Here is a 13,503-nt window from a genome sequence, read left to right on the forward strand (position 1 = left end):
TCACACTGACAGCCGCTGTAGCCTTGTGACTACACAGCTCCTCACACTGACATCCACAGTAGCTTTACTTAGTGCAGCTCTGACTAAAAATCCCAATTGTTCTTCAGTGGGTGAACCGTCTAACATGGTCAACCACACTTTGGAACACCAAGAACAATCCCAGTGAACCGACAGAATAAAGATGGCTCTCACTTCTAGCAAATGAAAAATAACCAGTCATAAAATGACATATTGCATAACCCCATTTTGTGACATCCTTGAACTGACAGAATTGTGGAGGAAAAAAAATTGGTGTACGGTTGCTGGATTAGTAGATTGCCATAGGATAGAGCATGTGTATCCATAAAGGTCAGCATGAGTGGTTGTTACAAACGGTGGCATCTCCAGTACCATGACTGGTGGTGACGACTTCATGTTTACACGTGATACAATCTTATGGAACAAAACACACCCATGCATAGAACTGACCACACAAGAAATGGTGATATCTGAACAGGGCTGGCAGCATTGATGCATGGTTATGATGTGCTGTATAATTCTGCAACATGAAACCACCGGGGGAAAGTGGGTAAATTATACATCTCTCTGCATTACCTCTTACAACTATATGCAAACCTATGAGTGCATCCAAATACAATGCTGTTTTAAAAAATACAGAGGATCATGTTTGCTGTGAGATACATTTACCTTTTTCTTCATCGTGGTGCGGTGGGGACCCTTCCCAGCCACTACTTTTTGAATATGCACAGTCACATACTTCTATGCTCTGGTCTCACCCTACCCCATCCTACTGCCCCCAGGGAATCTCATTTTCTGAGACATTTTCATCAAAATCTGGCAGGTATTTGAAGTTGATACACAAAGCGTGGGGAGTATGGCTGTCCCTGAGGAGGGACTAGTCCCTCCAGAGAATCCCCCCTGTCCCCTTCCGCACGTCCTCATCCCACCAGCTTCCCTTAGGGTTGACCCACTCCACTATTCCACTCTAATAAAGACATATCACCTCACCTATTTCTACCTGTTTAAACCAGAGCCAACCGTTTAGAAATATAGACATGCTAATTCGTGTGTATTCATCCCTGCGCTTTGGCTTCTCTAGAACTGTAATAGTTTATAAGCTCTGTGAGACCACAGTACATTGCTCTGGATGAGCTACTGGGGACACATAGACTTTCTAGGTATGCAGGACATTTGCAAGATGCTCAGTTCAGGAATGTCCTTACACTGCTCAGACAGATGAGCACAGCACGCTGCCTGGGGACCTTGTCACCAAGAAGGCAGCGTCGCCTGGCAAGGCTGATGCAATGACACAGAACTTTTGGAGGAAACTGAGGCAGGGGCCCTAGCAATGGCACCCAACATCTACTGCAGTGGCTGCAGGGACAAGAGCTCTGGAGACAGCAGACTCTGAAGGCAGAACTAAGCTATTAGTGACAGGAGCTATCGTTCCGCTGGTGGCTTCTGGAGTGCAGCACCCCAGGGTGCATAACATTGGTACCAGTTCTTGCCGTGGCTGTTGGCGAGGCAGTTGCCTCTAAGCATGGGTTTTAGTGAGTCCCGTGATGCTGGCTCACTCCCTCACTTCTCTAAGAAGTTGCTCCATGGCACTGCTGGCAGGAGAGAACAAAGCAACACCCAGAGTTGCCATCTTTTCTAAGGAAATCACTATCCTCTGTCATTGGCCTTGCATAAAGAAAGGGACACAAAACAATCACCTGCCCCAAAGTAGTTCATTGCTCCCCTGGATTAGGACTGGTGAGAATCGATTCCGGAGAAGAGCTTAGCAATGTGGAACCTAGTGAGGTCACACTCATGTGGTAGAGTCCATGACTATCCGGTTGGCCACAGTTCATGAACCAAGGATTGGGTCCTCTTGAATATTCAAAAACTCAACAGCAAGGGCCTTTTGCTGGGCAATACCACCATCAGAGCTGTCTTAGTTTCTATTGCTATGATGAAAAACCATGACGAAAGAAGCTTGAGGAGGAAAGGGTTTATGTGGCTTACACACCCACATCACTGTTCATCACTGAAGGACAGGAACTCAGACAGGGCGGGAAACTAGAGGCAGGAGCTGATGCAGAGGCCATGAAGGGGAGCTGCTTACTGGCTTGCTCAACTCAATCTGCTTTATTACAGAACCCAGGACCACCACAATGGGCTGGGTCCTTCCCCACCAATCACTAGTTAAGACAATGCCCTACAAGCAGATCTTACAGAGGCACTTTCTCAGTCAAGGCTCCCTCCTCTCAGATGACTCTAGCTTGTGTCTAGTTGACCTGAGGCCATCCAGCACAGCGTCCCATGGATGACATAACATCCCTTTCTGCAAACCTGTTGCCTATTTTCAATCTGATTACTTCTCCAGGACAGCTCTTCGACACCCAAGTTCACAGGCCTTAAAGGGCAATGGTGTAGTTTTATGTCAGTCTGCCTGTGCTGTTCTGTTTCCCAATATGGAAAATGGAACAAGAATTCTGCATTTGTGGTGTGGATACTCACTAATTATGAGGCAGAAACATAATCTGCTCAGACCTGAGATGGAGAAGAGCTGCCCAGCTTTCCCTCCATGTCACCTACCATTTCCCACCGTAGTTCTCCGAGAGAATGGCTATCATCCTTTCCACAGAGCCCAGGATGGCGCGGTGGATGATCACGGGCCTGTTCTTCTCATCCCCATCTTTACTGAAGAAATGAAAAATGCACATTAGGTATTTCCCTAAGGCCAGCAATAAGTTTATCTCCTAATCCTATAGTTAGTGTTGTCTGTTATTATTATTATTTTTTGGTATCTTCATTAGGAAATTGCTTTCCTCAAGACTTTACCTTACTAACCTTCTTCATTTATTTTTAAATCAGTTTATCAGAGAGCACCACAAATACACAAAGGCTGAGCAGCACTGTGACCCCCACATGCCCATTCTGAGCTTCACAAATGCTCCTCAGAGACAGTCTTATTTAACCCAATTCTCCCTGCATCCACTCCCCCATTGTAAGCCTTATTTTTCCAATATACTTCTGATATAAGTCCACCAGTCAAATTTATCTCACAGACCAACACACCATCATGACAGAGACTTTCCAGTTCATCATTCCTCAATAGGAAAAAACTATGATGCCAACTGTGACTGCCAACTTCAATGAAGCGAGACTCACCAAGACCTGTGTGCACACCCTCAGAATGCAAAGCTCGGTTCATTCAGCACGCATAATCCATGACACAGAAGAAGTTCTTTTGAGAAACTTTTTTTCTCAAAATTATACCAGCTAGCTACATCTAAACCACACTCGAGACAAACAAATCAGAGAAAGCCTCACTTAGCCCCAATGCACATGTGTCAAAACTGGACACGGTCACTGCTGAACACTCCTGCTGATAGACACTGCAGGCTCAGGCAGAAGTCTGTGCAGTGTGGGGAGGGGACACTCAGAAGCAGCTTGACTCACTCACTCCTGTGTGGACCCATGCAGATGTCACCTACTCCACACATGGAGCAGTATGGAATATTCCTAAATGTTCTTGGCTATTCTGTGTGGAAAATGGAAGAGAAGTAGGCTAGCCTCTGTGCAGTCTTCTGTGTGTCCAACATTCTCTGTCTCATCATCTTCTTCAACTAGTGACAGAAAGTTATGCTCACACACTTACATTATCCAACAAACCTAGACTAAATGCTGAGTCCCTCCAAACAATCGCAGTGGATTAGACTTTGTATGTAAATTAGGAGAGAACCAGTAACTCTGCCATGTTGATTCTTCCCATTCCAAGAATGTGGTTCGAACCTTCTCATAAGTATCTGTCTTGCCTTTGATACAATCTCATGATGGAAGCACCATATAAATATCACACACTCTATCCTCCCTGGCATTCCATGCCACTGCTTCTGAAATGCTTGTCTTGTTTCTCCCAGCAGATGACCGCTGACATGCATGGAGGCGGACTGGACATCACGCTCTAGAGTCACTGCTCTGAGGTTTCGCCATCTGAGTTGCAGGATTTTAGACATGAGAGCTTGTACAAAGCCTTACCTATCTGCACTCCTGGGATAATTCTGGGCAGCAATAAAACAGGCAATATATTCACTGCCTTCCTGGTTCTGGGGAGATGCTGTTGTTTGCTGATAAATGTTCCTTATCATAACTGGGAGATTTATTTGCGTCATTTCATAGGATGGCTGCTGAGTTTTACAGATGCCCTTCCTCCAGGCTGTGCACAAGAGGTTAACATGTGTTTCCATAGTGAGCCCCCTTGAGATCTTAAGATAAGAAGTCACGGTGATGCTTCGCTCTCCTGCTCCCTATGCTTCAAAAATCACACCAGTCCCTTCTCCAAAATACACAAAACACCGCCATTTGGTTCATCTCTCTGATGCCACTTGCTTCTAACCATCACCACCCTGATCTGTCTACGGACTAATGCTCCCCTAGTTTCCACCCTCCACATACTGCTTGGGCGATGGCTTTCCTGGATGATTAAATTCCCCTCCACCCCTCCCTCAAGTGAAAAGGGATTGTTTTGTTTATTATAATAACCCTGATAGGAAAATTATGGGATTTGAAATGTGACAATAATTTTCCTCCTAAAGGGAAACATATAACTTGGGCAGTTTCAGTGGAAACTCTACCAAGTATCTGTAAGAGAAATAACACCAAATTTACCTCATCTTTTCCAGAAAACAGAACAGAAGGGAACATTTCCCCACTTGTTTTAAAAGACCAGCATTCTCAGATACTGAGATCTAGCAAGGCTGTTACAAAAAACAAAGCTCCAGACCAATTTCCTGTAAGAACATGCATTCAAATATTCTCAACAAACTAATGGCAGGCCAAGATCCAAGTAGATCTTATCCTAGAAGTGGTTAGAGTTCTAAATAAACACCATCCACCATAGAAATAAGCTAAAGAAAACAGAATTCTTGATTAAAACAACTCTTCGGCCATTAGAAATATTGGGAAATAATTGGGGTGTGAGTGTTGAATCCGAGGCCTGGCAAAGGCTGAGCAAACACTCTATCACTGAACTCCACCCTGAGCCGGGGAGAGGTAGATTGAAAAGGTCTGACAAGCTGTTCGGTCAAGCAGGATGCCTCAGGAAGGGACTACCGGAGGTCTTCTCACACAGCTAGCTTGGCTCTCCAGAGAGCAGGGCCACCACGTGTACTTGATGTCGTCCACACAAAGCTACTTCCTTTTCCATGTCTCTGCCATATTGAGAAGCAATAGGAGACCTGTGCCAGAAGCCTGTGCCAGGCTGTTTGCACTTTAGAACTGCCAGAACTTTAGCCAAATAAATCTCGTTCCTTTATAAAGTACCCAGGCTTAACTATTTTGACCTAGCACTATAAATAGATGAAGAAAACCCCCCTATTACATAGAAGTTAACAAATGTATAGTACATAGCATAGACATTAGAACTCAATAGTGCTTATTTGTGTATTGCCCATGATCTTATGAAAAATAGTGAAGATACTAGAATCACTCACCTAACATAAGAGAGATTAAACCTAATGGGCAGCTGGAAGTCCAGCTGAATTGTAGCACACTGATGGTATCTGCCAATAGCATCTTTAATTTTTATGTCGATCTGTAAATTAAGAAATGCTTGCTTAGAGACAGTTTTCATGTTTTGTTTTATTTTTTTACCTTCTCTTTTTTTCAGGCATATGTTCTACTTACTTTAGGGCCATAGAATGCTCCGTCTCCTGGGTTCATTTTCCAAGGTTTTCCAAATTCCATCAAGCTATTCTGCAGTTGCTATTTTATTTTTTTTTTAAAAAAAGAGATCATTAGAAACTTCTGCTTTATTTCATATTCATCTTTTTGGCTATATAGCTTACAACTATCTATACATATTAATCACACTCTACCCTCATTCAGTACACACTCCCAAGCATCTTTTGCACTCAACAAATGGCTGAGTGAGAACAATGCAGAGATGACCATGGCAGTTCTGGCTCTGAAGCGTATGTCCCTCTCAACTGGGGAAAAACGCACTGTTTCCTAAGTTGTTCCTTCCAGAGCAGGCCCTATGTCCTACACACTGACAGCAGTGGCTCCTAGTTCTCTTCTCTGTTGCTGTGATGAGACCATGACCACAACCAACTCGGGGACCAGAACAGTTTCTGTCATCCTACAAGTCCCTGGCCACAGCCATCATGAAATGAGGTCAGGGTAGGAGCCAAGAGACAGGAACTGAAGCAGAGGCCATTGGGGACACTGCTCACTGGCTTGCTCCTGGGCTCGGATTCAGCTGCTTTTCTTGTACCTTCCAGGCCCTCCTGCCAAGGGTGGCACCATGCTCAGTGGGCTGGGCCCTCCCACATCAGTCAGCAATCAAGAAAATGTCCCACAGACATGAGACATGCCTACAGGTCAGTCTGACGGAGGCAATAGCTCAACTGAGACTCTCTCTTCCAAGACACGTCTAGGTCTGTGGCAAGCTGACAAAACAAAGCAGAACACTATGTCTCCCAGTAGTGTGCCTGAGACCTATGTCTTCTTGTAGGTGGGTGAGTCTGAGAGCTTTGGTCCTGCTTCCCTTTCTCACTGTGGATGGTGGGTAGGAAGATAGAAACAGAAGACTTTGCCACCGCTTCCCTTTGTGTTTCTTTGACCTCTACTTCAGTTGGTGGAGAACCCTTATGAGTTCTGGGTATGAGGATGGAACCTCACTTTTGTCTTCAGGCTAAGCCAGCTCAGGCTTTGGATGCAGCCTATGGTGAAGATTGCTTGGCACTTATTTTTGGTGAAGGAGTGTCCAGATAAATGCTAACAGAAGAAGCTTTGGGCCAGTTTCTCTGGAGAGCATGAAACAAAATATGTCAAAACTCCACCCAGGTTCCCATCATAACCCCATACACTGGTGCTTAGGAGGGGTTTGACAATTGGTAATACAGGGGGTCTTTGGGAAGACAAGGCAACAATAGTGCCTCTGAGCTCCAGGTGGAATCACTGAGAAACTGATTCCTGGGGTCATGGTGGGCTTTTACAGGGTCTCATTCATGACATGCTCTTGACAGAAAGAATTCATTCCTAAGATGCCGGCAACATCCCTAGTGGACCTAACTCTACAGGAGCAACCTCCCCTTGCTTAGGACCAGGAAAGGCCACCTGCATAGAGGTGCTTCACAGTCTTGGAGTCCCTCCTTGACTGTACTGTTTCAGTAGGAGGAGGGACACTAGACAGAGAAACTGAGGCCCTGTGACAGCATTGGAGGGTCCCAGAGTTCCTCAGGCAGGCCACGGTTTGGAGAAGACTATGAAGCGGAGGTCACCGAACTGTTTTCCGGCTCCGGGAAGAGGATGAGGCAGCACAAGGGGAGCAGAGCTGCTGTGGAGACGGCTGGTTTTTAAGCCATCACAGAGACTTGAGAGGACAGCGGGGAAGACAACAATAGACTAAACCCTAAGTGCTCATTTCACTGGCTCCCAGACCATCCAAGGTGGTCACTTGGGACAAAGTCCCCAAAGCAGAGGAAGTTCTATCCTGTAACTGCCATGCTCCTGGGAGACTTCAGGCTTGTCTGCTAAACTTTAGCCATGTCAATCAAAAGGAGTAAAACTGTCAAGACCTCCACCTCATTGTTCCCATGCCAGGCCCATCTCCCTCCTTTAGTCCCTGTAACCCACCCCATTCTGAACGGCTGGTGATGACGACAGAGACCAGCTGCACAGCTGCCTGGCACAGGGCCCACCATTAGTTCATATACATGAATTCACTTAAGGTCCCAAGCACAGCCTTATGCAGCAGGTGCTGTCGCCTGTGTGTAGCCACCGCCGACACATCTCATTTCAGTCCTGATGCTTAGAGAGACGCAGTTCCCCGCAGAACTGACGTGTGAGAAAGCAGAGTCACTGAGCCATGCTTTGAACCCTCTTTTCTCTTCCCACTTCCATGCGACTTCTAGGTAAACCAAGTCAGCATCCTTCCCAGGGCAGGAGACCTCAGTGGACTTCAATCCTCCACTCAGTAGGCAGGGAAGAAGAGTGTGGTTAAGGCACAGGGCAGGGGTATGTGTGAGGAGGAGACCCCATTACAGCTCACGCCTAGCCTGCATCTGTGCACCTTTACCTGGCATCCATCTTCTCCATACAGTGTCCCCCATTTTCCTGCCTCCTGGTGTATGCTTAGCACCTGTGAGAGTCTAGGAAAGGTAGACTAGGACGGAAGACTATGAACAGAATCCCGCGTGAGCTTCAGAGGGTAGGGCAGATGGTCACTGCAGCTGGGAGAACTGGCTAGCCACATGCCAGAGTCTAGACACTCACTCCCCAGGGAAGAGCATTTCCTCAGGCATGCGGCACTTGGCACAGTGCTTACCCTTTCAGCTTCATCCCACATCTCAACCTCTCCTAGGAAGTGCTCAGGCCGTGTTGACAGGTTTAATTGAAAGGAGAAGCCGAACGTTGAGTAAACAGACTGCAAAAAGTGCAAGCACCCCTTTATCTCTTCTTCAATCTGAAATAAAGCAGTTGAAACACTCACACAGAATGCCAATTTAAATTAATTCATGGCATTTTAAATGATACATTGTTTATTTAAATAGTAGTCAAATCAGTAGTCAAACTGACTTGAAAAGCTTTTTAAACTTTGTATGTGAAAGTGAGTGTTTGCCTGTATGTATGTGCACCACATGCATGCTTGATGTCTGCGGAGGCCAGATGGTATCAGATCCCTTAGCAATGGAATATATAGCTAATGTGGATGTTTGCTTATTTGCTTACTTATCTCTCTTGCATCAAGAGATTCCCCAGGGTAATAATTACTAGTAGAATCAATGAGAGGTAACATTTATCTTGGCGGCTTTCTAACCAAATCTTTAGTCTATTTATTTGTTGTTTAATGAAGTCTTTCTGCACTGATAAACACATAAGCCTTATGTCCTGTGCATCTGCGGAGTCTGCACCAACTCACACTTTTCCTTAAGTCTTACAAATTTTATTGATCCTCTCAGATAACCAGATTTTGGGTTTTGTTGGTGTTTTCTTATATTCTTTTGTTTCAGTTGGCTCTGCTGTTTTTGGAACTAAGTCAGTCTGAACATCCTGGCAAGGAGCCTGTATCAGAGGCCAGCTGTGGAAGAGGGGTATGAGGCTGCTCGGGCCTGGCTCCCCAGGGCCTGTCCTGTCCTGGGGAAGCTATCTATGTAAGAATGGGGAGCAGATTCTCTGGCTTGGTTTCCCAGGACTTTTCCTGTTCTGGGGAGGCCAGCCATGGAAGAAGGGGGTGTAGTTTTCCTGCTAGGACTCAAGATCCTTTCAGGGTGTACCGCATGACCTAACTTCCTCCAATAAGGTTCTAATTCCTAAGATTTTTCACCAAAAGCCGGGGGCCACACCTTCAGTAACAAAGCTGAAGAGGAATTTAAGAACCAAACAATAAGTCTCTTGTTTGCCCATTGTCTTAGATAAGGTTTCAATTGTAATGAAACGCCATGACCGAAAGCAACTTGGGGAGGAAAGGGTTTATTTCGCTTACACTTCCATATCTCAGTCCATCACTGAGGGAAGCAATGGAGGAACCTAGAGGAGTGGAGGGGTTCTGCTTACTGGCTTGCTCCTCATGGTGTGCTCAGTTTCTTATAGAATACAGAACCACAGTGACGTGGGCCCTACCATATCAATCACCTATTAAGCAAATTAATCACAGGCTTGTCACAAGCCAGCTGGTGGAGGCATTTCTTCAACTGAGGTTCCTTCATCCAAACTAACCCTGGCTTGCATGGAGTGGCCATAAAAACTAGCCAGCACACTCATTATCTCTCTGTTTTCTTTCTTTGTCTTACACTGGATGTAATTGGCTCTTTTTGTTTTCCTGGTTTCTTAAGTAGAAGCTGGGGTTCTGTATATGTCCCTGTAGACATCATACTAATGGCATCCCATAATTTGTGATGCATTTGTTTTCATTTTGTTACATAGATCACATTTTCTAATTTTATTTTATATTTTTCCTTTGATCTATGGAACATTTAGAAGTGTGTTGTTCAGTTTCCAAATAGGTTTCTGATATTGGTTTTTATGGTGATTTCAGTAGTTGGAAAACATTATATTTTATCAAATCCTTTAAGTTTCCCAAGACTTGCTGCAAAGTGTAGCATCTCCTGGCAAACTTTCCATGTGCTGTTGTTCTATACCAGGTCAAACTATCAGTGTTTATCAGTGATCTTTGCATGACAATTTTAGTTTGAACTGAAAATATAGGACTAAGTTGCAGGCAATACAGTGAAAACAAACACCCCAAGTTCCCTTAAGATACCCACGTGTGGGGCTGGAGTTAAGAAAGTGAGGGAAAGCAACAAAGTTCACTCTGGGAAACCGCTGGCCTCTTAACTCTAAACCAGAGGACCAGGTCTTGCTCAGTGAACGGGCACGGACAGGGACACACCTCGCACTGCACAGCAGCTGGAGGAGACGGAGCTGTGGGTCTGCGAGCCAGCCCTCCCCGGTGTCCTTGCCTACCTGCTCCACCATGCAGAAGATGTGAGCATCATCCTGCTGGAAGCGCCTGACTCGGGTTAAGCCACTTAAAGTTCCCGAGAGTTCATTTCTGTGAAGAACTCCAAAATCAGCAAACCGGACAGGCATTTCCCTCCAGGATCGTGGGCGATGGGCAAACATTAGACTAGAAAAGTCATGGAAGGGACAGACTTTACATGACGGAGAGAAAAGTGATCATCTTACACTCTGAAGCTAAGTCTCTAGATGCACAAGTGCCTCGTGATGGCTCTTAGATCAACAGGCAGTTTGTTTCTCCAATGATTATTTTTTATTTATCTTTTTGGCCCAGAGATGGAACCCTGTGTCTCACATACTAAGGATGCCACACAGGTGACTGACAGCCCTAGCTCTCTTCTAGGAAAGCCAAACTGTGAGCTGCCGTCACCGCAGTGCTGACAAAGAATCCTGTCCACACCATCTCTTCCTGAAATGCTGCCCCCGTCACATCATCCACTGACCAGGGTTTTGTGCATCTTATTATAATCAGCCAAACAGTGTGTAAGAATTAAATAGCTGTGAATATGTATATTTGATGTATAATAATTACAAATATAATGATCTGTAATATCAGTGCACACCATTGCCCTCTGAGAAGTGCAGAAAATGAGAATTCCGAGCTAACATCCCACACCTGCAAAGACCAAGCACACTTTATCAAGGAACTCCATTCTCTACGATGAAATGACGAGGTACAATGACTAATGGCCTCCACTCTCCCCATGACAGGAAATCCCTCTAAAGAGCAAAGGAATAAAATGCAAAGCTAACTCCAATGAGGTGCTATGTACACGTGCAGGGTCCCCTTCATGTGCAGTACTCACCAGTGCCCTGGACAGTTCATGGGTTTGAGGGCAAAGGTGTCCTTTTCAATATCGAAGGTGAACATGTTGTTACTGTAATGCTGCCAGTGGCCCGAGGTTTCCCAGAGTTTGCTGTTGTACATGTTAGGAGAGACCACTTCTGTGAAGTTACGCCTGTGATACTCCTCCTTGAAGACAAACATGGTTGATGTTAAAATCTGCCAAGCTAAAGCACAATGCCAAGCAGAGTAATACTGTGAGCAGCTATTGCAAAACTCAAGGCCCTGTCTTCCGTTAATGCCTGTTTCCTCAGGCTCAGGTGTTACAGGTTTAAGGTGGCAGCTTCATGGAGTATGAACACAGAATCTGCATATTTCAGTAAGCTTCTCATTAGTACATTTATTTCACAGCACACCACAGCACTGCCTTTGGACATGAAGTATCCCCTAGAAGGCTCGTGTGTTGAAGGTTTGGTCCACAACTGGCAGACTCAAGCATTGAGATGACTGAGCTGTGAGAGCTCTGACTTCATTGGTGGATTATCTCGCTTTCAGATTCCTGATCTGATGACATTGTTGGGGGTGATGGAAACTTTCAGAGGTGGGCCTATTTGGAAGACATACATCGTAGGATATCTCCTTGGGGTCTGTGTCTTCTGAAACTGGTCCCCTGCACCTCTCTTTCCTCTGTTCCTGGCTGTCGGGAGGTGAGTTGACTTGTTCCTCCAAGCCCTTCTACCATGATGCCCTACTTCAGCACAGCCCCCAGAAGGCAGAGCCAGCCAACAACGCTGAGAGTCAAAATGAGTCCTTCCTCTTTTAAACTGTTTCAGGTATCTTACAGAAGAAAATTCAACCAGATACAAATAGTATAGACACAAATGTTTCAGTGCTTTCAAACTTAGTAACTATAATGCTATATAGAGTTACTTATATTTATTTATTTATAGTTCTTTCACTATAACTAAAAATTTCTAAGTCCTATATTCTTAATCAATTCTAACACTTTCACCCTATGATTTAGAAGACCTAATAATTTTAGAACTTGTAAATCTGAATGTCATGATCCCTGTTATAGCATTGGCTCATTTAGTGTTAAGTAGAAATAAAACTGAGAATTTTAATTCGCAATACATCAAGTAGTAGACACTAAGCCACAGATGTTTCTCTCACTTCTTAGCAGCTTTCTTCATTAAATCCGTGGGGCTAAGAGAGGAGAATACCCAAATATTTTTAAAGTTTTATTCCTATTTTTAAATTTCAACATATCAATTTGGTTGATTATTCCTTAGATACTCTTAAATCATTTGTAAATAATTTAGTGAACACATGACACAAATTTAAACCACCATACTTCACAAGCTAAAATATATTTCTCACATATTTAAAAAAAAGCATACTTTTATGATGGAAAGAGTTGCCCCTGATGTTTTCCATCAGAACACATTTCCCAGTGCCATGCAGACATGCTGGACCTCAGGTGAAGGAAGGAGACGCTTTCTTCTTTGGCTTCTGCCTGCCCACCCATGAGCTGCCAGGCCAGTCTTCTGTCCTTGGACTGGACTTCCATTGCCACCTCTCTCGAAGGCAACCCCGCACAGCTAGTCTCCTCCTCTATGACCCAATAGGTCTAGCTCTCTGGCGAATCCTGACTAATGTGTCTCTTGGTGTGACCTATGAAAAACTGAAGATTCCAAGAGCAAAGCTGGGGCACTTGCCTCTTTCCTGCTCCTTCTCGGCCTTGAGTTTACACTGGCTCTGACACTGTTTTCTATGTAAGTTCTGTTCTGCTGCTTTCAGCACTCTGGGTATCTCTGCTCCTCTCCCTCTTCAGCCCTAACAGTGAGGGTGAAACAACACCCCCTTGGGGCATCCTTGTGTGTGCTACCATCCCTCTCGCCCCTCTTGACTAGACAGACTCCTCCGTCACTATTTCCTTCAGCTAAACCATTGAGTGCACCCCTTACTCAAAGGAAGTGGTTTTTCTTTACATTTCTTTACACGTCTGCAAAGAAATCCACTGCCTCAATGAGGAAAGAGGAGGCCTGCAGGCTCCAGGGGGTTAGTCTGATGACGAGAACCTCTCCTCCCCTCTACAGTTCCTAATCATGCCTCAGTGAGTCAGGCAGATCTGGAAATTCAAAACACATGGCTGACAAGATTCATGAAGGGAACCCCACACAATGCTAAAAGGAATACAAAAATAACAG

General features: G+C 44.9%; 1 protein-coding gene across 1 annotated transcript in view; it reads right to left on the bottom strand.

The window, feature by feature from the left end:
- The window catches only part of Tarsl2 (threonyl-tRNA synthetase like 2), a 45,171-nt gene that overhangs the window by 3,883 nt on the left and 27,785 nt on the right, over positions 1-13,503 (bottom strand). The window contains exons 11-16 of the mRNA XM_005357796.3: positions 11,316-11,482; positions 10,456-10,618; positions 8,318-8,455; positions 5,674-5,751; positions 5,481-5,581; positions 2,581-2,685 (exon numbers count right to left, since the gene is read on the bottom strand). Coding sequence (XP_005357853.1) covers positions 2,581-2,685; positions 5,481-5,581; positions 5,674-5,751; positions 8,318-8,455; positions 10,456-10,618; positions 11,316-11,482 — 752 coding nt within the window. The remainder of the gene's footprint in view (positions 1-2,580; positions 2,686-5,480; positions 5,582-5,673; positions 5,752-8,317; positions 8,456-10,455; positions 10,619-11,315; positions 11,483-13,503) is intronic.

This window comes from Microtus ochrogaster, chromosome 22 (assembly GCF_000317375.1).
Source record: "Microtus ochrogaster isolate Prairie Vole_2 chromosome 22, MicOch1.0, whole genome shotgun sequence".
Lineage (NCBI taxonomy): Eukaryota > Metazoa > Chordata > Mammalia > Rodentia > Cricetidae > Microtus > Microtus ochrogaster.